General features: G+C 33.6%; 1 protein-coding gene across 1 annotated transcript in view; it reads right to left on the bottom strand.

Moving 5' to 3' along the window:
- Positions 1–26,985, bottom strand: part of LOC145728962 (membralin) — a 93,331-nt gene that overhangs the window by 50,832 nt on the left and 15,514 nt on the right. The window contains exons 6-8 of the mRNA XM_081979540.1: positions 24,866–24,923; positions 23,597–23,680; positions 6,140–6,272 (exon numbers count right to left, since the gene is read on the bottom strand). Coding sequence (XP_081835666.1) covers positions 6,140–6,272; positions 23,597–23,680; positions 24,866–24,923 — 275 coding nt within the window. The remainder of the gene's footprint in view (positions 1–6,139; positions 6,273–23,596; positions 23,681–24,865; positions 24,924–26,985) is intronic.

The following is a 26,985-nucleotide window of genomic DNA, read 5'->3' as shown; positions in this document are numbered from 1 at the left end:
AGAAAAGTCAGTTAAAATGCAACAAAACAATTACAGTAATTTAAGATTAGGAGTTTGAATAATAATATGAATTTTTCTTTGACTTTCCAATTGATATAAGACTTTGAATAACATAAAATGAGATATTGTTAATTTGACTTTCTTCTGGGTAATAAATAGAGTGGGTTCTGAGAGACAAAAACATACCAATTATCTGTTGCAAAATCAGATAAATCAAATTTAAACTGACCAAATGCTCCTTAAGTGGTCTAAAAAATGTAAAAACATTTAAAAACAGCCTAGAAGCTTCCAAAAGCTTTTAGAACAGTCTAAAAGCTTCCCAATGCTTTTCAACTTATCTATAGAAGCTTTCAAAAGATTTCAAGACAGTCCAACAATTCCAAATGCTCCTAAAGTAGTCTAAAAAGGTTTTAAAACTATTACAGAAACTCCAAAATGCTTCTCAAGCAGTTGAAAGTCTTCCAAAATCTTTTAGAACCCTCTAAAGGCTTCCAAATGATCTTAAACTAGTCTAGAAGCTCTAAAAAAATTTCAAGGCAGTCTAAAAATTTCTGTGTGCTTCTAAAGCAGTTCCATAAGTTTCTAGAACCGTCCAAAATTTTCAAATGCTTTAAAACAAACAGACCAGAACAGAAAAAAACAGAAACACTCTGTAGACTTATTTTTTTCGCTTGTTTTTAAGAAATCTAATCTTCTACTACTCATATGAGGCTTAATCGATTAATTTTTTTCAGGTTTTCTGACCTCATTGTAGTTCGTGGCATTATTGTTGGGACACCTTGTATACACTGTTCTCCGTATTTTTGAAAGTAAAACACTGTCCAAAACATGAAGCTCTAAATTTTTTAATAACCCTGTATGTAACTTTGTTTTAAGTAAAATACTCTCAATACAATTATGGCAATAAATAAATTAATCAAAAATTCTTAATAAAAATGTTTGTAAATTGAATTAGATGCTACAGGACGTCCAAAATAATGAATTACATTTCAGGGCTTTAGATTAAGGAGAGTGAAACCTATTTCATTTGAATCTTCTGTTAAATATACCAATCACAAAGTATCCAAAATAGTCTTTAAGATTCCGAAGATGGTTGCAATTATGTATCATTATTAGATTAAAGTTAATAACTGCTTGTTACTAACTTTATCGACTTTTAAGACAACTTTGAAGTGTAATAAATCATAGTAAATAAAACAGAGAACTATTTCACTTTTAAAATTGAATGTTTAATGAAACCAAAGTTACTCTCCTAAGTAACTTATTACAAAATGTAAACCACGAAATCTCAAAGAGACTATTTTGTAAAATCAGATTATTTGTCATTTATTATGCTAGTCTTTATAAATGAAAAACCACAAAATATCATTATTATTACTAAACAGTTCAGTAACGAGAACATTGAACCGTAAGTCTAATGTAATGTTTGGTCAATATGGGATGTTGATTTGCAATATTAGAATATTACGGTTGAACAAACATGGTTTTACTATATTTTGTATCTGTGACTGAGAATGCAAACATTGTGGTTCATAATTGAAGGAAGTATGATACACACTTATTTAAAAAACCACTATCCGGGGAATTCAGTTTGAACCACATGATTTTTCCGCGAACAAATTACCAAATTCCCTCACCGTACAAAAATCAATGGTCAAAACAACCACTATAAAACAAATATTGATGTGATGATTGGATATTTCCGAGAAGTTTAGACAAATCAACGAGACTGATTAGCATAGATATTAAACGGAAAACTGCACACCGAAATCATACGAATTGGACAAATTGGCATTCGTCGAACACCGTATTTAAAATGTCGCGACGGTTCTAGTTGTGTGTCATCTGATTGCTCGACTTTCGTCCATGAATGCCTAATCAATCACATGTTTGTGAATTTTCAAACAAACGAACCTCGAAATGGCGACGAACGTTTCCCGGCCGCAATTAATTTAATTAGGGACGCCATTGTTCGATGTTATCCCGCCGTTCCCGGTCGGGAATTCAAATTAAAGGATGAGACCAATTTCTGTGTTGTAGAAAATTAAGGCGATCGCCATAATTATTGTTTTGTTGCGTGTATAGCCTTGTGAGGGAGATCTTCCAATAATGACACTTCACGAGAGGGCTTTTTGGACGGTTTGGTTGATTGAATATACACACAAATGTGGGGAAAACGGTTGCTAAATTGTTATTAAAATTGCAGTATCAGAAGAAAACTTACAGACTTTACCAGGAAGATAACCACAAGAAACTTTTCCGGAATAATTGGGATGAAGGTTAACCTAACCTCATTTAGTCTACTCCTTGGATACGTAACACCAAAAAAGAATGAAAGTTTGGTAATTTTAATTTATCATATCCATGCTTTTTTTTGTTAAATTGAATAATTTACACAGTATTTATGACATTTGAGAGAAGATGTACAGGGTCATTCACTGGAAACTTGCCAACCCCCTTTTTTATGTTTTTTTGAATGTAAATAAAACAAGTGAAATAGCCGTTTGATGTAGTTTAAAAAATTGATTCCAAAATTACTACCTAACCTAACCAAACTTTAAAATATTTTTTTTTAAATAACAACTTGAAGCATTTAAATTGGTTTTTATACCTTTAAAAATCTGAAAAATTGACTTTAAAAATCAAATTAAAGTTTCAAATTTTTACTTGAAAAGTTTGGTTTTTCTGTAGTTTTTTACATTTTTGATAGTAAAGAATGGATTTACAACTTGAATTCGACCTTTAGAAATTGTTTTCTTATTTTTTTTAAATTTTTAGCTCAAACTCTAATTTTGAAATAAAAGATTGACTTTAGATTTTACTAAACAGTCAAGTTCTGAGACTGTAAAAATTAATAGGCAACATTCAATTTCTATTTTCACACATTAAACATGAACTTTTTAAAAATACAGAGACTAAATTATAAATTGTTATAAAACTCGCTGCCTTCGTCGCTCTGTTTGTTCTGTGAATAATTATGTATTTCTCCCTCCTATAGAAAATAAAACTTTCCCTTTTCATTTGAGAGATAAAAATGTCACTTTTATTCGCTAGGGAGTAAAAATCTGGTCAGACTCTACAAGAGTCCTAAAACCCTCAACAAATCGTTTACAATGGTCAGAACCCTTTACAAGTGTCCTAAAAAAGATGTCGTTTATAATGGCTAGAAGCTTCTAAATACTATTAAAAACCTCCTAAAATAGCCAAAAGACTACAAACATCCTAAAGCCTTCAAAAACTCGTTTAAAACTGCCAGAAACTTCCAAATACTATCGAAAACCACCTACAAATGGTCAGAAGACTCTACAAGTGTCCTAAAACTTTCAAACAATCGTTTAAAATGACCAGAAGGCTCTACAAGAATCTTAAACCTTAGAAAAATCTTTAAAAATGGCCAGAAGCCTCTATAAATGTCTTAAACATTAGAAAAATCGTTTATAATGACCAGAAGCTTTCCAAATACCATTAAAAATCTCCTAAAATGGTCAGAGGACTCTACAACCGTCCTAAAATCTTTCACAATGGCCAGAAGCCTCTTCAAGTGTCCTAACCTCTAGAAAAATAGTTTATAATGGCCAGAAGCTTTCCAAATACCATTAAAAATCTCCTAAAATGGTCAGAGGACTCTACAACCGTCCTAAAATCTTTCACAATGGCTAGAAGCCTCTTCAAGTGTCCTAACCCCTAGAAAAATTATTTATAATGACCAGAAGCTTTCCAAATACCATCAAAAATCTCCTAAAATGATCAGAGGACTCTACAAACGTCCTAAAACCTTTAACAATGGCCAGAAGCCTCTTCAAGTGTCCTAACCTCTAGAAAAATAGTTTATAATGGCCAGAAGCTTTCCAAATACCATTATAAATCTCCTAAAATGGCCAGAGGACTCTACAACCGTCCTAAAACCTTTTACAATGGCCAGAAGCTTTCCAAATACCATTATAAATCTCTTAAAATGGCCAGAGGACTCTACAACCATCCTAAAACCTTTTACAATGGCCACAAGCTTTCTCAAGTGTCCTAACCCCTAGAAAAATCGTTTATAATGGCCAGAAGCTTTCCAAATACCATTATAAATCTCCTAAAATGGTCAGAGGACTCTACAAACGTCCTAAAACCTTTTACAATGGCCAGAGCCTTCTCAAGTGTCCTAACCCCTAGAAAAATTATTTATAATGACCAGAAGCTTTCCAAATACTATTAAAAATCTCCTAAAATGGTCAGAGGACTCTACAACCGTCCTAAAACCTTTAACAATGGCCAGAAGCCTTCTCAAGTGTCCTAACCTCTAGAAAAATAGTTTATAATGGCCAGAAGCTTTCCAAATACCATTATAAATCTCCTAAAATGGCCAGAGGACTCTACAACCGTCCTAAAACCTTTTACAATGGCCAGAAGCTTTCCAAATACCATTATAAATCTCTTAAAATGGCCAGAGGACTCTACAACCATCCTAAAACCTTTTACAATGGCCACAAGCTTTCTCAAGTGTCTAACCCCTAGAAAAATCGTTTATAATGGCCAGAAGCTTTCCAAATACCATTATAAATCTCCTAAAATGGTCAGAGGACTCTACAAACGTCCTAAAACCTTTTACAATGGCCAGAGCCTTCTCAAGTGTCCTAACCCCTAGAAAAATTATTTATAATGACCAGAAGCTTTCCAAATACTATTAAAAATCTCCTAAAATGGTCAGAGGACTCTACAACCGTCCTAAAACCTTTAACAATGGCCAGAAGCCTTCTCAAGTGTCCTAACCTCTAGAAAAATCGTTTAAAATGATCAGAATCTCCCCAAATAAAATTAAAAATCTTCTAAAATGGTCAGAGGACTCTACAACCATGTTAAAACTAACAAAATTGTTAGAAGCGTTTGAAAAACATCTCTTTGTTTATGGCACTTTAATTAATGATTCTTGGTGTGGTCTTAGTGGAACTTGTGCACTCTGCCACCATTTTGTATTGACAAGCCATTTTCCCTTCAATAATAATTGAGAAACAAGCAAAACAAAAATTAATAATCACACATAAAAGAGACTAATCGACAAGCACTTAACGCGTCCAAACTGAAACGTGCCTCGTGACGTCACACGGCGCTTAGATCGAAATTCGTCGTTTTGGCGCGCTTGGTTTACGTTTAAACTTCAATTGCTGCTGATAAATTCGTTGTAAACTTTGCAGAACCTTTGTTCATTATGTAAATTAATCAAGAAACCTTTACAAAATACTCTAATGCAACTCTATGCAGATTTAATTACAGACAGCAGAAACTAGAGAAAATTTAATCACTTTGTTACTGAATAATTTCCAAAATTGTTACCAACTCACCAGCTTTAGAATTATGCATTTCGTATACGTATAATACAGTGTTTTTCACATTAATTGCAAAATTTTTCAATTTGACTCCTGAACAGTTTTCCAAAAGCCCGCATTTTCCAAATCAAACGAATCAAATAAATCCGTTTAAATTCAGGAGATGAGCGTTGGACAAGTTGTTCGCATCTGAACTTTTTATGAAGTTTAATAATTTAATTTCCTCAAAGTTAAATTCGCTCAAAATTTAAGCGGTTCTTGTTGTGGCGTCAGTTAGAACAAATGCAATTATGCTCGTCTGTGTCTCTCCCGGGGATCCTTTGATTTCCGCCCTTGGTATTCACCGAAATAGAAGCTTTTTGAACGGCTCCGGCTTTATTAAAGCGACCATCGAAAGTAATAACCATTGGCAGAATGAGCGACAGATTTCCTATATTAAAAGTTGTAAGGAACTTGTCAGGACGTATAAAACCACCTGCGCTCTAGAAACTTTTGCGAAACGCATCATTCTCCCTCCCTCTTCTCAAATAATCAACTTCTTGTTTGTAAACTTGAAGGAAGTAGCAACGACTAATAAATATTTAAAAATCTACATCCGAGCTTGGTCTCTAGTGTAGCAGGGACTTTGGCCATTAACATTCTGATTTTATTTATGCGTTTTTAATTAAAGAGACTTTCGAACTTGCTTACGACCAGGCAGATTGAAATACTTACAAGTTTAACGGAATTAAATTAGGAAACTTTCGGATTCAGGCTACCCGCTATATAAGTAAATTATCTTTGGTGTATAGAAACTTTATAAGACTACTAATCAGGAATCTACTTACTTTAACCAATGTCGTTTCGTTATGGGGGTGTGGCAACAGATGGCGTCGTACTGGTCTGCCATCCAAACTATCAAAATCACATAGAAAGCGGTGCTGGTGTCGTTGAAAAATTCTGACATAATTGCCTCGATACCTGTAAAAATTTAAATTAAATTGTTGACCAACAAGTTTAGTACAAAATTATTACAACTTAGTAGTGGGTAAAATACTGGTAACGTAAATATTTTACTTCAAAAAATACAAATACTGTGTTTTTGGTAGTTCAAAGTTTGACACCGCTTTTCTCCCTGACTGTAGCAAAGTTTTAAGTGTATTTTCATGTTATTGGATAGAAAATTTAATGAGGATTTCAAAAATGTGCTTAAAATAGTTATTTTCGCACTCCAAGTGAGTTTTACAGGCGATTTTGTCCCTGACTGACCTTTAAAACTGTGTTTCTGGCAGTTTAAAATTTGACAGAGCTTTTCTCCCTGACTGTACCAAATGTTGTAGAGTTTTTTTAGGTTATTGGATAGGAAATTCAATGAGGATTCCAAAAATGTGCTTAAATAAATCATTTTCTCACTCCAAGTGGGTTTTACAGGCTATTTTGTCCCTGACCGTCCTTTCAAACTGTGTTTCTGGCAGTTCAAACTTTAACACCGCTTTTCTCCCTGACTGTACCAAATTTTGTAGTGTTTTTTTAGGTTATTGGATAGGAAATTCAATGAGGATTCCAAAAATGTGCTTAAATAAATCATTTTCTCCCTCCAAGTAGGTTTTACAGGCGATTTTGTCCCTGGCCGTCCTTTCAAACTGTATTTCTGACTGTTCAAACTTTGACAACGCTTTTCTCCCGGACTGTACCAAATTTTGTAGTATTTTTTTAGGTTATTGGATAGGAAATTCAATGAGGATTCCAAAAATGTGCTTAAATAAATCATTTTCTCACTCCAAGTGGGTTTTACAGGAGATTTTGTCCCTGACTGACCCTTAAAACTGTGTTTCTGGCAGTTCAAACTTTGACACCGCTTTTCTGCCTGACTGTACCAAATTTTGTAGTATTTTTTTTAAGTTATTGAATAGTAAATTCAATGAAGATTCCAAAAATGTGCTTAAAATAGTTATTTTCTCACTCCGAGTGGGTTTTACAGGCGATTTTGTTCCTGACCGTCCTTTCAAACTGTGTTTCTGGCAGTTCAAACTTTGACACCGCTTTTCTCCCTGACTGTACCAAATTTTGAAGTGTTTTTCCTTGTTATTGAATAAGAAATTTAATCAGGATTCCAAAAATGTGCTTAAAATAGTTACTTTTTCACTCCTAGTGGGTTTTACAGGCGATTTTGTCTCTGACTGTCTTTTCAAACTGGGTTTCTGGCATTTCAAACTTTGACACCGCTTTTCTCCCTGACTGTACCAAATTTTGTAGTGTTTTTTTAGGTTATTGGATAGGAAATTCAATAAGGATTCCAAAAATGTGCTTAAATAAATCATTTTCTCACTCCAAGTGGGTTTTACAATCGATTGTGTCTCTGACTGTCCTTTCAAACTATGTTTCTGGCAGTTCAAACTTTGACACCGCTTTTCTCTCTGACTGTACCAAATTTTGTAGTGTTTTTTTAAGTTATTGGATAGGAAATTCAATGAGGATTCCAAAAATGTGCTTAAAACAGTGGGTTCGACAATCAATTTTGTTCCTGACTGTCAAACTGTGCTCGAAAGTTGCCAAAATCATCATTTAGAGAAATTTTCTTGCAATGATCGATACAAAAGGTGTTTCTGAGATTTATAATCGTTATTTTGACAGTGGTCACATGACTGCCCAGCTAATTAAATTATCTTCCAAAAACCACGTGATATCTGTAACTAATGTCAAAAATTTGCCTAGAATTTGCAAGAATTACAGTTTAAAACAGTTTTCGAAACAAGACGTGTTTCTAAGATTGATTACAGTTATTTTGACAATTCAGTCAGTAAATAAGACAATATTGGCCTAAAAAGACTTTAATGAAATTAATGACAACCATGACAGGAAAATGATAGATTTTCAAGCAAATGTCAATTAGACCCATAAATTTACTGATCAAAGTGGAATTTACTGGTAAAATTCGTACATTTTTCAGTCACACTGAATGTTACTTTTTAAATTTTACTTTACCTTACCGGTGAATAACCGTCAATTTACGCAACATTATTACAACCACTTTTCCAGAAAAATTGATGACTGTTCAAACACTCGATCAAATTCGAGTGCAGTTTAGTGTAATTTAAAGCTGAAAAATCCACTTGGGTTTTACATTACTGCAGCGTTTTCCAGCACATAATTATCGTATTATGAAAAATGACGTGTTCAAACATGTACGAATGATTAGTTATTAGAGCACGTATATTGTCTCGTCTCTATTCGTGCAGATTGAATTTTTTTTAATAATAAACAAACACGATGATATAAACAATCAAATACACTGCAAACATTGAAAAATTACTGTTTAAACGTTTCAACAAAAAATACTTGAATGACGAGGTATAAAAAATTAATAATCAAACTGTCAAATTAATTAGTAAATTGCATGTAAAAAACAAGAGAAAAGAATACAAAATAAAGAGGATTGAGGAAAAGTTGGTTTTGCTGATAGAGGGCGTAAAAGTCAAGCGAGTTTTACACATTTGACACTTGTTGTATAACTTTGAATAACTCGCTTATTTGATACACTTCTCTAAAACTTTTATACCTCCATGGATAGCTAAAAAATAGGGTTATTTAATGACGCATAAAAGTTGGTTAGAAGTTAACATATTTTTTAAAAAAGTAACTTCAGGAAAATACTGAAACTTTGCTATAATTAAAAATATGCTGTCCGATCAAAAAAAAACAGAGGTTAGGTTGGTTAGCTAAAATTCAATTTTTACTTGAAAGTAATTGAATTACATTTTTGATTAAACAAATGATCGCAAGTAGTATTAATAAATCAAAGAAAAAAAATAATTATTACAGATTTAATGGTACATCATCAACAAAAACTTGAAAAAGTTACGTTCTCTCATATTGCCGGATTTTCCCCAACGGCCAAATTAAATTATTCAGAAACGTTTAATTCGCCAGTTTTTTTTTTTAAAACACGACGAAAAGTTGAATTGAAAAAAAAACTCCCTTTTTAAAGTTGTGCACCCCCCCGAAAACGTTTTAATGTATTCGGCTTGATTTTCGGTCGTGTGTCAAAGGTTTTTTACGGTCTGCATTAACATTTTTATAGAAAACTTTGTACGTTGTTTGAATCGATCAAGCTGTCTTAACGGCTGTCGGGGAATACTTAAAGGTTTTCGCTTTCCCGCTGTATTTTCTTCCTTTTTTAAAAGCAACTTTTAGATCGGTAGCGAAGTCGGTAAGATTGAGGAAAATTGAACGGATTCCAGTTTGTTGTTTTCTTATAAACAGTGGGTTTCCCTATTCATTTGCATTTGGTTAACCTATTCCACTACCACGTGTAAAATGCTGGAAATTGGATTATACCATACATTTTATACTAGATTTCTTTTTATTTGAAAAACTTTTAAAATCAAAAAACAGGATGAAAATAAATACTTGTACAAGATGTCAAAACAAGACATTTCTGAATTTTGTTACACAATATAGACCAAAGCGTCTAGAATATTGTGTAAAATTTTCATAAATCTTCCTACTTCAATATGGACATTACAGAGCGTTAACCAAGTGACTGCACCAAAACAAAGTTAAAATAGTTTGAACTGAAACTTTAAAAATTCACCATAAATTCAGTTTTCATGTTAGTAGCTTCATTTTGACTCTACTACAAGAAATAGTCTAAAAGTTGACTTTTAATGCTAGAAATTACTTTACTAAGACTAAAGAGTCCAAAAGTCTATTTTCAGTACTTTAATTTGTGTATAACTCAATTTTCTGGACTGAAACCAGTCTAGATTCCAATTAAACACTGGAAACAGTACAAATTAATTTCTTAAAATTCGTTTTTAAGACTAATATCGTAGCATTTAGTGCAAAAATTCACTAGTGAAGGCTGAAAATTGACGTTTACTATTAGAAATAGTCCTAAACAAGATTTCGTGACGTGTCTAGAAGTCAATTAAATAGTGACCAAGCTTGAAATGATATTTTTAAGCCTGTGAAGAATGAAAAAGTCTTGTTATGTCAAAAACTTGGTGAAGATAGTTTTGAAAGTCTATTTTCCAAGCTGAAAGCAGTTTTAAAGCACTAAAAATGCTCCAGAGTTCTAAGAAAATGAAAAGCAAAGTAAAAAAACTAGAAAAGTTAGTCTCCAAGTCAATTTTCATGCACCTAATGTCAGTGTCCTGTATTTAAGACTATTTTCAAGGCTAAAATGTTGACATTTCTCGGATTTTTCATTGCTTTTTAAGCCTTTTAATTCAATTTTCACAGTTTTCAAATAAATTTTGAAGCCTAAAGAAAACATTAAGATTCTGTTATTCTGGACTCTGGATTCTGGACCATTCTGTATATTGATCCATCTGTTTTGTATTTCTTTCAGGAATCTCTTTCTCTGTATCTCTTCTTTCTTTATTATTTCTTCTTTACTTTCCTTCATCCCCTTGTATGTCAGTATCCCGTATTAGATTAAGACTATTTTCAAGACTACAATGTTGAAATTTGCCTTCAAATGCAATTTTTAAGCTTCGGATGTCATTTTTCATTGTTTCAGATACCTTTTTTGGTGTCGAAGTCAATTTTCAAGGTTGAAATGTGTGAATTTGTAGTCAAAAATTTTATGGTAAAGTAGTTTTTCAGATCTAAAAGTCAATTTTCAAAACTAAATCGTTAACTAATTGCTAATTCGACTACTTTTTTTGAGTAACTGCGACAAATATGCTTGCGATTGTTAATATATTGAGAATTGGGTTCTAGAAGTCAATTAAATAGTGACAAAGCTTGAAATGACACTTTTAAGCCTATGGAGAATGTTAAAATAGTCTTTTAAGTCTACTATGTCAAAAACTTCTCTTAAAACTCGATTGTCAAAGCTGAAAGCAGTTAAAAAACACTAAAAATAGTCCAGAATTCTCAGAAAATGAAAAGCAAAGTAAAAAAACTAGAAAAGTTAGTCTCCAAGTGAATTTTCATGAACCTAATGTCAGTATCCTGTATTTAAGACTATTTTCAGGACTAAAATATTGAAATTTGGTTTCAAATTATGAAAATTTTCTTCAAATGCAAATATTAAGCTTCTGATGTCACTTTTTGATGTTCAAGTCAATTTTTAAGGTTTAAATTTGTGAATTTGTATTCCAACATTGAAGAAAAAGTATTTTTTCATGTCTACAAGTCAATTTTCAATACTACAGTTTTTCAGTTTATATGAAAACTATGACGACTGTCTACAAAGACAGTTTTTAAGACTTTCAAGTCAATTTTCACAGTTTTCAAGACTAAAGACAATTTTTAAAATTCTTAAGTAAATTTACATCGTTTTAAAGTCAATTTACTGGTTTCTATGTCAATTTCTAAGATTCAAGTCTTTCATTTGTCCGGAAACTATGAAAACTGGCTACAAAGACATTTTCTCAGCTTTTTAAGTAAATTTTTAACCTTTTTTGAGACAATTTTTAAGTTGGGTTAGGTTGGTTTTAGGTCTTTGAACGTAAAAACTCAATTATCTTATAAACAAAGTGGCAAATCGGAATTTTGTAAGAGATTCTTTCTTTTTCAACTTGAACAAGGAAATTAAAACAAACTGTTATTGATGATGATCTAGTGACGAATACGCCACTTGACAAGTCAATGGCGGATTATTGACATTTAAAAATGGACCACTCTGTATATTGATCCGTTTTGTATTTCTTTCAGGAATCTCTTTCTCTGTAACTCTTCTTTCTTTATTATTTCTTCTTAATTTATTATGGTCCCCTTGTAGGCTATCTGTATTATGTTCTTGTCTTTCATCGTTCTCCAAATTCTATTGTTATAAATTAATTTCCGGTTTGCGTTGCATAACAGATTGGGATACTTCCAATGCCAATTCCATGATTTAGGTACAGTTCTTCAATTTTCTCGCACTTTCCGTCATACTACTTTTGCAAGACAATTTTACATTATTAAATTAGTTGTTAAATGTCCAACCACACTAAAGTTAAGCATCAATGTTTACCAAACATCTAAACTTCCATACAAAAGAAAAATCACCTTTCTTTAATTAACTAAAGCCATAAAAAGTAAACTTATTTAAAAGGGAAACTCTGTTACCGGCCGTTAACAATAACATAAATACAAGAGGGTTTTGGATCGGAAAAGATTTTCCGGCCGTATCGAGAACCTGCTTTAAAACGCGGTATTGTTGAGATTTTTACCGGTGGTTACTTCTATTTTCTTTTCTAAAAGGGCATTACAGTGGTATCCTTTTCTTTTGTTAAACTCCCGGGTAGCTGTTACAATAAAGGGCCTCTTTTCTTCCCTTTTAAACTTTCCTTTTGGAAACGGCCAGACGAACGGTTGACCCGTTTGCATGCGAAAATTTCTGCAATCTTCACCTTGGGGGATTGTATATATAAAGCAACTATTGTGAGCAGGTTATTATTTGTGTAACCGGAGTCTAACCGGTTTTTCTCTTGTGCCGTCTCCACGACGACGATGTTACAAAAGGTACTTTACGCTCAGGTTACACATACATGATATCTTGGAAATCCCCTGAAATATCCAAGGCGTCTTAACGATATTCGATTCCACAAAAAAAAAAAATTTGGTGCATGCCGGGGCAAAACTGTGGAAAATTGCCAACTGGAATAATAAACAATCAGTTCGTGTTGCTTCGGGCCTGTGGAACGCAAATATAAAATTGTATGTTTCACAAACAAACCGGAATTTGGTTGTATTGTTTGCGGTTCAGTTTAAAAAAAAATCCAATGGACGTTTTATGACGTAGAAGATTTGACATCAATAACCAGTTTTTTACAGTCAAACTAAGCTGCAAATTATTAGTTTCCCACCCATTTTTTTTTTTAAATAATTTTATTTGTTTGTAAATAATTTTTCGTTTAATCAAAAAATCACTCACAGTTTAAAATTTGAGCCAATATACTCGTGTGTAAAATCAAACTGTGTATTTCCATGACAAACAAATAAAAGTTAAAAACAACTCAAATAACGTTGCAACTGTATTTAAACTATTATAATATCAAGTGATCGAAACGAATTGCGTCATCATAAAATACATGGAGATATCGGAGATATTAACGCCCTGTGATGCTAATTTTGCATCAAAACTATAAAAATAATGAATGTAAATCCTGGAAATAGTTCTAATTGGCAATCATTACCTACAACTCTCATGTATAGAGCGGACCAGTGTAGATTGCAGTTACGTGATCGTGTGGGCTGCTGTAGTAAAATTTATTTATGTTTATTCGGCATGTTTGGTGAATTCATTTTGTCGTGAAGCAACGTCATTATCATTATTTTAGTGTAGAAAGTATAATTTTAGATATATTGGAAAATGGGATGACGTAACGCTGCAAATTGATTGGTAAATGTATTGAATCCTGATTTGGTTGTCATGTTTGATTTTTCCTACTTACAATATTTGATCAATATTGAGATCTTCAATAATACAATGATTGAAGTGCGTTGATTAGAAATATGTTTAGGTATTATCAACGTTGGAGCAACATTATCGATATGTTCTTAGTTTTTGAGGTTATACAGGGTGTTGCAAGTTTTAATACGCAAACTTAAACCTCACCGCGTATTCTAGGTATAAAAATAACTATAATTTCCTATATAAACTATGTTCCAAAAATTGTTTTTAAAAGAATTACAGGATGTTAAAAGTTTTAATTTTCAGCCAAATTTAGCACCTCAAACTAGTTATGTTTTGTTTTTCTTAAACATTCAGTTTAGGAACTTTTTTGTATCATTTATTTCTTTCGTATCTGTAACCGTTGGCAAAGAAATTGTATTTTTTCAAAAAATACCTTTAATTGATTCACACTGCACATGAAAAATGTTTGGAAAGGAAAAAGAGGGATGAGGGGTGTGACACTTGAATAATATTGGGGTCACTCACCAAATAATACGGCATAATCCATAATAATAGGATAATCAAGCAATAATACATATAATATCAGTATTATTTGAAATAATACCGACATAATATCAATAATATTAAATAATCCATAATAATCCTCCTTAAATAGATGAAATAAGTACAAAAAAATCACTTAAAAATTTTTCATTTTTCAAAAAAGAATATTAGGGGTCTTTTTGTACTACTTTTTGAAATTCAATATCTCGGTAACCTGAAGAGCTAGAGAAGCCATTTTTGGCTCATTTTGTAGTTTTCTTTATTCTCTTTCTAATGGCGTTTTAGTGAAATCTATAAGAGTTCAAATAAAAAAATTACAATCACTCAAAAATGGAAAAAATGCGATTTAAATATTTTTCGAAGTTAGTAAAAAAAATAATTAATCCAATATTAGTTTCGCTCTAATTTAGTATTTTTTTATTCCACTTATTTTTACACTGTACTGTATATACCACTCACCCAGTGGTGTGACACTTAAATAATATTCGGGTCTCTCACCAAATAATATTAATAATATGCAATAATACATATAATTTTAGTATTATTTAGAATAATACCGATATAATACCAATATAATCAATAATATCGCATAATAATTTTGAATAATCTATGATAATGCTCATATTATATAATATGGGCCCAAATTTAAAACCATGTCACACCCCTCGAAAGGGGCCCAATCCCCAAAAAATAACACCCTGTAAAGTTTAGGAATGGTATTTGAGTTTTTTTTTTTTTCACTATTGGCATTTTCCATGACTATTTATTCTTAATTTTTTTTCTATTCTTTCTTCTCTTTTTGGTTAAAAGTTTTTTGAAGTACTGTCAGTGTCAGTGTTTGATTCATTTCAACAATTGATTGATTTGATTGATTGATCAAACTGAATGTGCTCTTTATTCAGTTAATAATAAAAAGGTTAAAAAATTAAGATAAATGTACCTACGTACTATCTTGTGGCAGAAATGCCAATATTTTCTATTTGTCTTTTAGCTTATTTTTAAATCACATTTGGATCCTAAATCAAGTAAATCAATGCAAGTTTGAATTAATATTGCTGAAATATCTCTAAGTTATATTGTACACATATTTTTATCGAACGTTTTATCAACATTGAAATCGGAAGATTTATATATATTTTTAAAATAAATAACATTTCTGAAATACAAATATTGCCAAAATAACGATTGAAAACATTCTTGCAGTATTGAAAACAAAATCTGTCGTTTTCAATATTGATAAAATGTTAAAATATTTTTGCAATATTTGTGTGCTGCTAGGGGAAGTTTTCCTATTCTACCTGAGAGTAACACAACCATTAATAAGTACTTCTTAATAAGTAAACACTTCAGTTTGTTAAATAATAGGAAACATTATTTGCTTTATGACTTTAGGAATTGTGTGTCCTGGATTCACTAACTTCACTAAAATGCTAGTGAGTTTCCTGTCAATTTCGACCAAATTCGCAAACTTTTGATATTATTAACTGAAACTTAGAAAAGTAGTGTTCTTCTCCTACTGGAGAATTTTTGGGACTGTCGCACACCGTAAAATAAATCAAACTTTCTGTTTTCTTGCGGAAACCACTTATCACCCTCCTACACGTAGCCCTAATTCATTTGGCCATCTCTCTCGTCGCCGATTCTCAAGTCGATACGATAAGTGTGCCATAAGGAAACCAGAGGCGTAACTCGAATTGTCAAAGTGAGTTGGGAGAGTATTAAAGGCGGTGGCTACGCCACTGGAAAAAGAAACGAGACTCAACAGGCGGAGAGGCGTATGGGGTGGCCACAACACGCAAAAGTTGCAACAAGTAAGGGCGAACTTTAGGAAACGAAGGGCTCGAGGCAGCCCTTCGACAATGGCAACCAGTTGCCATCGCGACCCTTCTTCTCAGTGTCTATTTACAGGCGTCGAAGTTTTTATTGTTGATCAAATGCTCGCGATATTGGCTGCTATTTTTCGCTGGATTTGACTCGAAATTTATGATTGCAACACTTTATTTTCAGCTCTTCTAAAAGGAATATTGACGGAAATATGTCAGTAAAACACAATCTGTCGCAGCTACTCGAAAAAAGTAGTTGAGTTAGCAATTAGTTAACGATTTAGTCTTGAAAATTGACTTTAGAGACTAAAAAACTGTAGTGTAGTAGTTTCCAGATAAATTGAAAAACTTTAGTATTGAAAATTGACTTGTAGACCTGAGAAACTACTTTACCTAAAATTTTTGACAAATTCACACATTTCAACCTTAAAAATTGACTTAGACAATGAAAAGGGTATCTGAACCAATGAAAAGTGACACCCGAAACTTAAAAATTGCATTTGAAGGCAAATTTCAACATTTTAGTCTTGAAAATAGTCTTAAATACGGGATACTGACATACAAGGGGATGAAGGACCATAATAAGTAAAGAAGAGATACAGAGAAAGATATTCCTGAAAGAAATACAAAACAGATGGATCAATATACAGAGTGGTCCAGTTTAAAATGTCAGTAATCCGTCATTGACTTGTCCAGAGGCGTAGTGACAAAACAGATTGTTTTCATTTTTCTAATTTCCTTGATCAAGTTGAAAAAGAAAGGAGTTTAGTATGCGGACAAATGAAAGACTTACAAATTTACATAGAAACCAGTAAATTGACTTTAAAACGGTGAAAACTAACTTAAGAATCTTCAAAATTGTCTTTAGTCTTGAAAATTGATTTGAAAACTGTGAAAGTTGACTTAAAAGGCTTAAAAAAATTCTTTAGTATTAAAAATTCACTTGTAAACATGAAAAACTACTTTTTCTAGAATGTTGGAGTACAAATTCACACATTTAAACCTTAAAAATTGACAACACCAAAAAGTGTCTCTGAACCGATGGAAAGTGACATCAGAAGCTTAATATTTGCATTTCAAGACAGTTTTCATAATTTGAAACCAAATTGTGTTGAAAATAGTCTTAAATACAGGATACTGACATTAAGTTCATGAAAATTGACTTGAAGACTAACTTTTCAAGTTTTTTTACTTTGCTTTTCAGTTTCTTAGAAATCTGGACTATTTTTAGTGCTTTAAAACTGCTTTCAGCTCGGAAAATAGAGTTTCAAAACTATCTTCATCAAGTCTTTGGCTTAAAAATATCATTTCACGCTTGGTCACTATTAAATTGACTTCTAGACACGTCAGTGCTAAAAATTCGAGCATTTCTTAAAAATTTAGACTGTTTTTAGTGCTTTAAGGCTGTTTTCAGCCTAAAAAATCGAGTTTCAAGACTATTTTCACAAAGTTTTTGACTTATCAGGCCTAAAAGCCAGTTTCTACACTCCATCCATAGTCTTAAAAATGGCATTTCATTTTTTTTCAGTGCTTTAAAGTTCTTCAGTAATGAAAGTAAAAAATTTTGACACTAAATGCTACGATATCAGTCTTGAAAGCTAATTTTTAGAAATAAATTAGTCCGAAAACTTAATTCCAGTCCAGAAAATTGAGTTGTACACCCATTATCTAATATCTATCTAATCTTTGTCTTAACTTCTGGACTGTTTTTAGTCTTTAGACTTATTTTCAGCTACATTAATTTTTATATCTCTCAACTCCGTTCAAAGTTATGATAATTGATGATATCGAAATTAAGAAAGGCATGTATACTCTCACCAATCTTATTCAACCTATACTCAGAAAATATCATAAACAGAGCACTTTCAGAGCAAGATACAAAGTACAATAATTAAAGTAAATGGCATCCCAATAAACGACATAAGATATGCCGATGACACCGTTGTAATTGCCGAAACTTCGGAAGATCTTCAGATAGTAATTAACAGAATAGTAGAGGCATCAGAGTGAAAAAAGCTAGAGCCACATTTACTAAAATGAAGAAGGTGTTCTGTGTACTTAATCTTAAAATTTCCCCTGTGAGATCATCATACGTCCTATCGGTTCTTTTCTACGGAATGAAAGCGTGGACACTGAAAAAGATTGATACCAAGAGAATAGAAGCATTTAAAATGTGGATGTAAGAGTATCGTGGACAGAGAGAGTGACAAATGTGAAGGTTTTGCAGAGGATAGAGAAAGATAAAGAATGACACTTAATATCAAAAAACGCAAACTGCAATACTAGTTGCTGCATTTTATTATCCAAGGAGCAAAAGATCCATAGGAGGAATCAGAAAAAGGAATTTATGGTTGAAGAACTTGAGAGAATGGTACAATCGCAACAACTTCCAACTGGTTTAAATTTGCAGTATCCAAAATACATGATAACCAAACTGAAAGAAGAAGAAGAAAACTAATATGTATAAACATGTTTGATAGTCAGATCTGTAAGAGAATTGCATGTGGTATTTTGAATTGTTAATAGAAAATTAACACCTAAACTACTATATGCACAGAACTACCGTTCATGAATATTGTCATTATTTATGTGAATGAAATTTTCCAGTAAATAGCGTTGGCGTCGCCCGCCCCTCCGACCATATTTGTCAAGTTGTCTATTACATGCCGGAACCGATTCAATTATAATTTCGCAAAAACATTCAGGCTGCTCTTTGGCAGGTCATTATTATGAACGGAGCGTCGTCGCCGTCGGGGCGCGACGTGGTGGAGATTTCGTATTCATAGTGTCGCGAAACGCGCCGCCCGTCAGAGCGTAGAAAGGGCCTCCGCTTCTGGTTGAATAAAATTACAAATTCGTTCATATGGGGTGGCGACCCCCCCATACAATCCCCCCTTTTAAACTGCATGGGTCCGTTAATATCTCGTAAAGATTTGTCACGGATCTAATTTACCACTACTCAAACATTGACGTTTATATAGCGCAATAAAACCAACGCACTGTGGGGCAGATGCTCAAAAACCTGATCATAACATTATCGAAAGCAATTCATTAAAGTTATCCTTTTTTAAATCTAAATACAGAATTATTAATGGATTTTACAAAAGTTTTTCTCTTATCCTTTTACTTTTGAGAGAGTATGATGACATCGTTTCAATTGCTCGGATCGTCGTTCTCCATCTTCCTCTGTCTTGAGCAGCAAGAAAAGCTTCCTGCAAACCATGATCAATGATTTCTTTGGTTTGATCCAATCACAGTGTCGGAGACCTTCCTTTTGATCTGTTACCATTGATTTCACAATTACTTTCTCGATCCCATTTGTTTTTCTTGAAATATCTTGAACATACCGAAGGTGGGGTCTTGTGAACAATAACTAACCATGAATTTACTACGACGAGATGCTTTGTCCGCTGTTGCCATCTAAGTGATCAGTCACTTGGTTAGCATAGGTTCACCTAAGCATTTTTTTTTAATAATATTTAAAAAATAACCATTACAGCATAACCATGTTTTTGATTACTCTATGTGATCGGCCACTAGGTTAGCATAGGTTCACATATTCTCATATTCATTATTTTTTCAAAACACTTCTACAATTTTTAAGAATGATGTAATATTTGATTTCAGACTACGCGTGCGATTTGGCAACAGCGCAGACGAACTTTCCAAATCAGCTGATCAAATTCCACAAAATGCTTGTAAAATCATGGATTTTTTGAACGATTTTGTGACAAAAATTGTGGATCGTTCGCATTTTTTCTTTTTTATCTGTACTATATAGGACGTAACCTAACCCAAAAAAAAAAATTGACTCAAAATTCGTGGTTAGCTATTCTTCACAAGACCCCCGAAGGTGTGATTGGTTTTATCCTGGTTGATAACCTTGTGGTGACACATTTCAAACAACGTCTATTATGTGTCATAACTCTAGCTCCATATCCTTGCCTTGGAGGATCTATTACAGAAGGCTCTCATTACGCATTACATGTCCCAGATATTGTAGCTTTCCAGTCTTAACTGTATTCAGGAGCTCTTTTTTATTTCGCATCCTTATCATGACCTTTCTTCTGTTGGTGTTTATTTCCATACCATATTGTCGACTGTATGACGGAACACTGTTGTCCATTAGCAGTTGCAAGAAAACTAGGTTATCTGCAAAAATAACGGTATCATCTGCATACCTTACGGTATTCAATCGTTCTCCATTTAGCAGGATTCCAGCTTAAATACCTTGCAGGGCTTGAAGATATATTCCGAGTATAGATTGAAAATTACAGGAGATAGAGAGAGATACATCCCTGCCTTACACCACGTAATATTTGTATCTCCTCTGTTGTCTGTCTGATTTCAGTAAAGATTTCTGATGATTTTGAGGTCCTTCCCTTCCAGCTTTTTTGCAGAACTTCCTTTATTTGCTACGAAACATGCGTTGACGTCCCTGCATCGCTGAAACAGCATCTGGATAGAGAACAGAGCTTCTCTAGTACCTACAGCACCTCTAAAACCGAATAGGGCCTCAGATATCTCTACCTCACATGGTTTAAATATTCTACTGTGAATCTTCAGGAATATCTTTAGTAAATCTTCTGATCAACTTAATATTTCAGCAGAATTATTAGCATTTTTCAAGGCCAGCTTTTCTACCTCTCAGATTGGGAGATCATCTGCTTTATCACGTCATCTCTCTCAGGATTGCTTAATTTCCAACTTCTTCACTTTAACTAGGCCTTGAGTACATTAACTGTTCCCGCCATTTGCTTTACCTCCTTGTGATAAAACATAAATAAAAGATTAAAGTTACCAAACAAGTTACCTTGGCTTGACATTCTTCAATTTCCATACATTTTTCCAGTTTCTCTTTTTCTTGGCTGTTCTTTCTCTCTGTATGTTCATGTCTTCTCTTGCTTGATTTTTAAACTCTCTCTTATCTCTGTCATCCAAAATTGATTCATCTGTTTGTTAGGCTTTAAGTCCTTCTTTGACTTTATGTATGCTTTCTAGATTTTAAGGTCTTTTTCTTATAAATTATATAAGAATATTAATATTCCATCCCTGTCAAAAGATCAAAAGCCTTCTGAAATCATATCTTCCTACATGTTTTTGCTCTACTTTCTTCCGGATTTGTTTCCTTTCCTGGCATGAATTCTGTCGGTTCGTTGGGAATCTGATATGAAGCAGAATTTTGCTTGCATGTGACAAGAGCTATTGTTCTGTAGCCTTTCTTGTGTAGTGGCATGTAATCACACCATTCTTCCCAGTTTGCCACATTTTAACAGTTTGCATCAACAGCGAGCTAGTCCCTAGCTTTTATTGTTTTGGGCAGACATGCCATCATCACCAAGTGATTTGTTGATGTTGTTTCAAGATTGGAGAGTCTTTTTCTACCTCATCATATTTTGGTAAACCATGATCTTCGGCTTCATCAGTAGAAAAGAGTTTCTAGCAGTATTTATTATTCTTGCAATCCAAAAATTATTTTAAAACCGTAAGTGATAAACTCATCCAATTATTATTTGAAAAGAAATTCCGTTAAAAAAACAATTTTTGACTACATTGAATGAGTATTGCCCGTGGGTGCGACGTGAAGACCAACAACCTGAAAATTCAGTAGATTATAGAAATTCATGCGAAAATCTGCGAAAATTATATAGAGAACCGGAGGAGCATTTAAATTTTAAACGGTTCCTTTGCCGCGTCTACCCACCATTTATTTTAATAAGGCCCCCGTTCATTAAGGCCGCCAAGGCTGGCAAGGACGAGACAAATTTCTGTATACACAAACAAATTATTCATGGTCCGTCTTTGCCTAATAATTAAAATTAATCTGTATACAGAACGAATAACAATGCGGGCCCGACCCACGACGCCGGGTTAATGTATGCTGAAAAATGTCAAGAGTCGAAACGTTTCAACCCCGGAGTAAATAAACACTAATTCCATTTCGTTGAGAAGTAGAAATGAAGTCTCCGGTCTCGCATTTTTCTTCATCGTCCGGGCATTTTTGCGACATGAAATTTTAAAATTTGCTACGTCGAAAAAGCGAACCGAATTTACTTCTGCTCCGTGTCACTTTTTCATCCTGATACTTTGACAATAAGTAGCCTGTAGGTAGGTAGTATCTAGGATTTGACAAGTGATTGACATAAATATGGCAAATTAGTAATCAGTGATTTAAACGACTATGCTGTCATGAACAGATCCTTAATCTGAGACTAATAATTGATAAGGCCTTCTCCTTTCCACCTGCTTCGTAGACTACTCTAAAGCGTTTGATAATGTACAATGGGCAAAACTATGGGATGTTCTGCATGTCATGGGGGTTCCTGCTCATCTAATATTAATTATTAAACAACTCAGTAACACGGCTTACGTGCCAATTGACGGCATGCTATCAGCCGAAACAAAAACAAAAAATGGAGTTCGTCAGGGCTGTATACTATCCCCTATCCTCTTCAACGCTTACTCTTAGAATTCATCATGCGACAAGTGCTGGACAACTGGGAGGGAGGTATGACCATTGGAGGAACTAAGATATCCAACTTGAGATATGCCGACGACACAGCTCTTCTAGCAACCACAGAAGCTGAACTACTGGCCCTCTTTAGTACGTTAGAACAAACTAGCGTTAAAATTAACTACAACAATGCCAAAGTGATGATTATAGACAGAGAACATAACAACCATCCTCAAAAATTCCAAATTGGAAGCAAAACTTCGTATACCTCGGATGACGCTGATAGAAAAACTCAGTAGAATATGGCATGACTCTGACTTCACCAAAACTGGTCCGATTCCTGGTTTTTTCCATCTTTCTGTACGCATCGGAGACATGGACTGTCAAACAGGCCGATCGCCATCGAGATGTGGCGCTGGAGGAGAATGCTGCGGATTCCGTGGACGGCACATAGAACGAACGTCTGAATTATAAATGAGATTGGTAATCCAAGACGTCCTCCATAGTGCTGAAGAGTGCCCTGACACTTTTTGGACACATTCACAGGAAAGACAGCATGGAAAAACTAGTTGAACAGGGCCATCCCCATTGGTCTATGACGGAGTCAATCTCCTACATGCTGGGTGGATGTGACAAAGAAGTGTCTCGATCTCAATGTCAGCGGGTCTTACGTACTGACTTCAGCTTCCCTATTCTTGAAGGCAGGGAACGGATTTCTCAAGAGAAGTGTTGATAGAATGGGACAGCAGTAGCTGGCAATAGCGGATTCCTGTCACATTCTACAGGTCTTTCTCTTGATAATTCCCTTCCCTCGTTTCAAGAATACGCACCCTGGTCGGATGAGATGGCGAAACACCATTAGGGAAGCAATTGACAAACTATGAATAATGCCTTAGTATAAGTAATGCTTCGGCCAATACCGAATGAGTTCACAATACATCTGTCAAGATGTTATTACTGTGATGATGACGATGCTGTCAGATTAAAATTAACAAAGTAAGCAATTGAGTAAAATATAAACCCCTGTACATGGCAGTACTGAATACTTTGTTCAACATTTGCTTATAAGTAGTAAAGATTGTAATAATAAAACCACGTTGACAAATATCCAGTGATAATTAAAAAGACTTACCCACTAAGGCCAAAATAACGGTAAGCAACGGAGCGGTGGGGAACGTAATACTCATGTTGAACTCGAGCATCTGCAGCAAATCCACTGAAAACAAAGAACATCCGCTTGATAATGCATCGTAGAATGCGAATTTTAAAAGTTAATCAAGTCCCGGAACTTCGACGACCGGCAAAGAGAGCAAGTTGCGAACCGATATCCGCGGTTAATTTCTTTACATGTAATTAGAGCGGAAACGTGTCAGATAACTTTAACGCGACCGTACTTTTCCAACTTTGAATTTATAAACTTATCCAAGATTGATGAAGTGACGGTAAAAAGGGTAAGCGCTTTAGCGGCGAAAGTTTTATGGAGTTTCGCGCAACAAAAACATCTACACTGAAGCCGTTTTTGATCTTTAAGATCGTGAGATCCAATCAATGTTGTGTTTTTCATTATTTATATTGAATAGTTTATTCCTACAGAAATCTGGTTACAGGTGAAACTTCTTAAATGAAGATATTGGAGAATTTGGAAGATGTTACCTCTACTACGTTTTGGAATCCATTGAAGATGATGTGAAGAAGACCTGGGACCTTTAGAACATGATGAGAAAACACAAAAGTTGAAAAAATGTATTGTCTCTAATGAAAAAAACCATCAAAATATTGATATAGAGCAAAATTCACTTAGGAAGATGTTAGAGCACTTGAAACATGTTCAACCGTCTGAATATCAGTTTGCATAACCTATAAAACATTAAAATACTATAAAGAACATGAATTTCAGCAATTTCCTTGTTTTTGGGTAACGATTTGTAAATAAACCAGTAAATCTAAAATAGATTTAGGTCAGTTATTTCTAACAATTTGCAGAGTGGTGACTTAAACACTTGTAGGAAAGTAGTAAAGCAATTCAGTAAACTGTAAGTAAGCAACAAAAGTACGAAGCTAAATAAGCAAACAAGAATGATCGTTCAGACCCTTTTAAGAAGTAATCTTAAGTATCGCATAGCGTTAAATTGGAATGAATTGGATTTGTAACTTTCCGCCCTGGTTATTCCTTTAATCTTCGGTCGGTCCTTTATAATACGTTTCTGCGGTTACTCTTTCTATATTTCTGGTTATAGTTGATACGGCAAATACGTTAGAGGGCAAAGCAAAGAGGGTTTGGATGTCCCTGGGGCTTCCGCTGACCACCGACCGACAAACAAGCGGAATGTTGACCATAGGGTTGCGTCCCCTCGGTCCCTTTCCGCCTTTCACATTCAATGTGCGATGCTCTTTTACTTACCGATAAAAATAAAGATTTGATGATGGGCGTAGCGCAGGAGCATGGATACGATTACAGTCTGAAATAAAAAGAAAAAAAAACTCACTAAAAGGTTAGCTTTACAAAAAAATTAAATCTGCTAAAATGACGCCGGCTAGTTTCAGCTCCGAAAGTGAAACTAAAAGCTCAGTCGTGTTCTAAAATTAAATACAGCGTTTTGTGCAGATATCCGAGGGGTAACAACGTTAAAATGCCTGGCTCAAATGAGCTTTTTAGAGGTATGCGCTTCTTTTGAATGCTAAATACTTTTTTATTAATTCGCCAGGCAATGTCAGCACGGACTTTGTCGGAAAGTTGAAAGTTAAGATTATCGAGAGTTTGGTCTCGGGAGTTTTAATGGAAGATTATTAAACGTCAACAAAGCCGGAGAATTTTGCAATGGAAAAGTTGCAGTTGATTCCTGTGCAATATGGTTTTCAGTTTGATGCCGCCAGACTATAATAGAAGGTGGTCGATAATAAATCCCACCAAAAGTTCAAACTATTTGATGCATTTGTGGAAATATCACAACTCTCAGCTTTAAAATACATTTTTTGCACTTTGAGCTGGTTTCTAAAATCAAAATTCATCTGGGGAGAATGTCTAAGCACTTTGAACTACCTTTAAAAGATTTTCAAAATCCATCCCAAAATAGCTCAAAATTCATTAACTAACTTTATGAAGACACTTTTGACCGATCTTTAGATGGTTTAGAATCGTTTTTATTAAGAAATATTTAATGTCTGCACTATCTTATTTAGACGTAAATCAATCAGAAACAAACTCTACAAAACCGCATAAATTGTAATAAAAAAGTATGGGAGGTATAGAAACACAATTGCTATACACAGGGTTTCTAAAAAACTATTAATTATTTATCCAAAAAGTAAAAAAATACATTTAAAATTATTGAGAACCAGAAAGAAATCATTATTCTTACAGAAATGGAGAGATCAACAGTCAATTAGGCAAGAAACCTTCATCGTTGTTAATTTACGAAGATTTTCTGTACAGGATGTTGCTGAATTGACTGAACCAGGCCTTATTTTTGGACCTGTATAAATGACAAACTTTCCTACCAGGGTAGTTTATCCTGCAGAATTAATTAAAAAATAGATTTTACATCATTTCGTATATTTTCTTTTGCATTTGTGGAAATATCACAACTCTCAGCTTCAAAATAAATTGTTTGCACTTTGAGCTGGTTTTTGAAATCAATCTATTTTAAAATCAAAATTAATCTGGGGAGAATGTCTAAGCACTTTGAACTACCTTTAAAAGATTTTCAAAATCCATCCCAAAATAGCTCAAAATTCACTAACTAACTTTATGGAGACACTTTTGACCGACCTTTAGATGGTTTAGAATCGTTTTTATTAAGAAATATTTAATGTCTGCACTATCTTATTTGGACGTAAATCAATCAGAAAGAAAACTCTACAAAAACCGCATAAATTCTAATAAAAAAGTTTGGGAGGTATAGAAACACAATTGCTATACGCAGGGTGTCTAAAAACTATTAATTATCTATACAAAAAGTAAAAAATACATTTAAAATGATTGAGAACCAGAAAGAAATCATTATTCTTACAGAAATGGAGAGATCAACAGTCAATTAGGCAAGAAACCTTCTTCATTGTTAATTTACGGAAATTTTCTGTACAGGATGTTCCTGAATTGACTGAACCAGGCCTTATTTTTGGACCTGTATAAATGACAAACTTTCCTACCAGGGTAGTTTATCCTGCAGAATTAATTAAAAAATAGATTTTACATCATTTCGTATATTTTCTTTTGCATTTGTGGAAATATCACAACTCTCAGCTTCAAAATAAATTGTTTGCACTTTGAGCTGGTTTTTGAAATCAATCTATTTTAAAATCAAAATTAATCTGGGGAGAATGTCTAAGCACTTTGAACTACCTTTAAAAGATTTTCAAAATCCATCCCAAAATAGCTCAAAATTCACTAACTAACTTTATGGAGACACTTTTGACCGACCTTTAGATGGTTTAGAATCGTTTTTATTAAGAAATATTTAATGTCTGCACTATCTTATTTGGACGTAAATCAATCAGAAAGAAAACTCTACAAAAACCGCA

This window comes from Ips typographus, linkage group LG5 (genome assembly GCF_016097725.1).
Source record: "Ips typographus isolate SLU linkage group LG5, UJ_Ityp_2.0, whole genome shotgun sequence".
NCBI lineage: Eukaryota > Metazoa > Arthropoda > Insecta > Coleoptera > Curculionidae > Ips > Ips typographus.
This window is presented reverse-complemented; position numbering and strand designations above follow the sequence as displayed.